Source organism: Trypanosoma equiperdum, assembly GCF_001457755.1.
Source record: "Trypanosoma equiperdum strain OVI genome assembly, contig: ctg_803, whole genome shotgun sequence".
In the NCBI taxonomy this organism is placed as follows: Eukaryota; Euglenozoa; class Kinetoplastea; order Trypanosomatida; family Trypanosomatidae; genus Trypanosoma; species Trypanosoma equiperdum.
This window is the reverse complement of record NW_027124758.1, coordinates 392-1,400: the sequence shown is the minus strand read 5'-3', so window position 1 is coordinate 1,400 and position 1,009 is coordinate 392. Positions and strand designations below refer to the sequence as shown.

General features: G+C 47.6%; 1 pseudogene across 1 annotated transcript in view; it reads left to right on the top strand.

Moving 5' to 3' along the window:
• Positions 1-102: 102 nt before the first annotated feature.
• The window catches only part of TEOVI_000372700:pseudogene, a 1,298-nt pseudogene continuing 391 nt past the window's right edge, over positions 103-1,009 (top strand). Inside the window, exon 1 of the mRNA in view lies at positions 103-927. Coding sequence covers positions 103-927 — 825 coding nt within the window. The remainder of the gene's footprint in view (positions 928-1,009) is intronic.

Sequence of the window (1,009 nt, the reverse complement as noted above, 5' to 3'; positions counted from 1 at the left end):
CTCTCTCATGGTTTCCAAATTCGGCATTCCGTTGCCTCCCGTTCCTCTCCGATTGTGATTTGTTTCTTTCGATCATCTGTGTAGAAGTAAGTTCCCATACAAATGATGTTGTGCCACACGTCGCTTTTTCTTATCTCGTTGCTACTCTTATTGCAGAGTGCGAGCGCCCTTCAGGCTATCCGCCGTCCGACGCTTCGCACGACGGGCTCTGGTTGGGAGCCTTGTGACCCCGGCGTTAATCAATGGAGCGGATATTTTGATATTCCTGGAGAGCAGAGTGACAAACATTACTTCTACTGGGCATTTGGACCACGTGATGGCAATCCCAATGCCCCAGTGCTCCTGTGGATGACAGGTGGTCCTGGATGTAGTTCCATGTTTGCGCTACTTGCAGAGAATGGACCTTGCCTCATGAACGAAACGACTGGTGACATATACAACAATACGTACTCGTGGAACAACCACGCGTATGTAATATATATCGATCAACCTGCCGGTGTGGGCTTTTCGTATGCGGATAAAGCGGATTATGATAAGAATGAAGCGGAGGTATCGGAGGACATGTACAACTTTCTACAGGCCTTCTTTGGTGAGCACGAGGACCTGCGTGAAAACGACTTCTTTGTTGTTGGGGAAAGCTACGGTGGCCACTTTGCTCCGGCTACAGCTTACCGCATTAACCAAGGCAATAAAAAGGGTGAAGGCATATACATTCCTCTTGCAGGATTGGCTGTAGGAAACGGTTTAACAGATCCGTATACACAATATGCGTCATATCCCAGACTTGCATGGGACTGGTGCAAGGAAGTTCTTGGAAGTCCGTGTGTATCTTCCTTTGTTCATGTGATGATGTCGGCGATGGTGCCCGCTTGTCAGAGTACTATTTCTGCTTGTGACGCTGATAATTCATCATCCGCGGATTCTTACTGTGAGATGGCTGGTGCTGCTTGTAGCGGCTTTGTATCTGATTTTTTGCTTACAGGTATAAACGTTTATGATATCCGCAAAA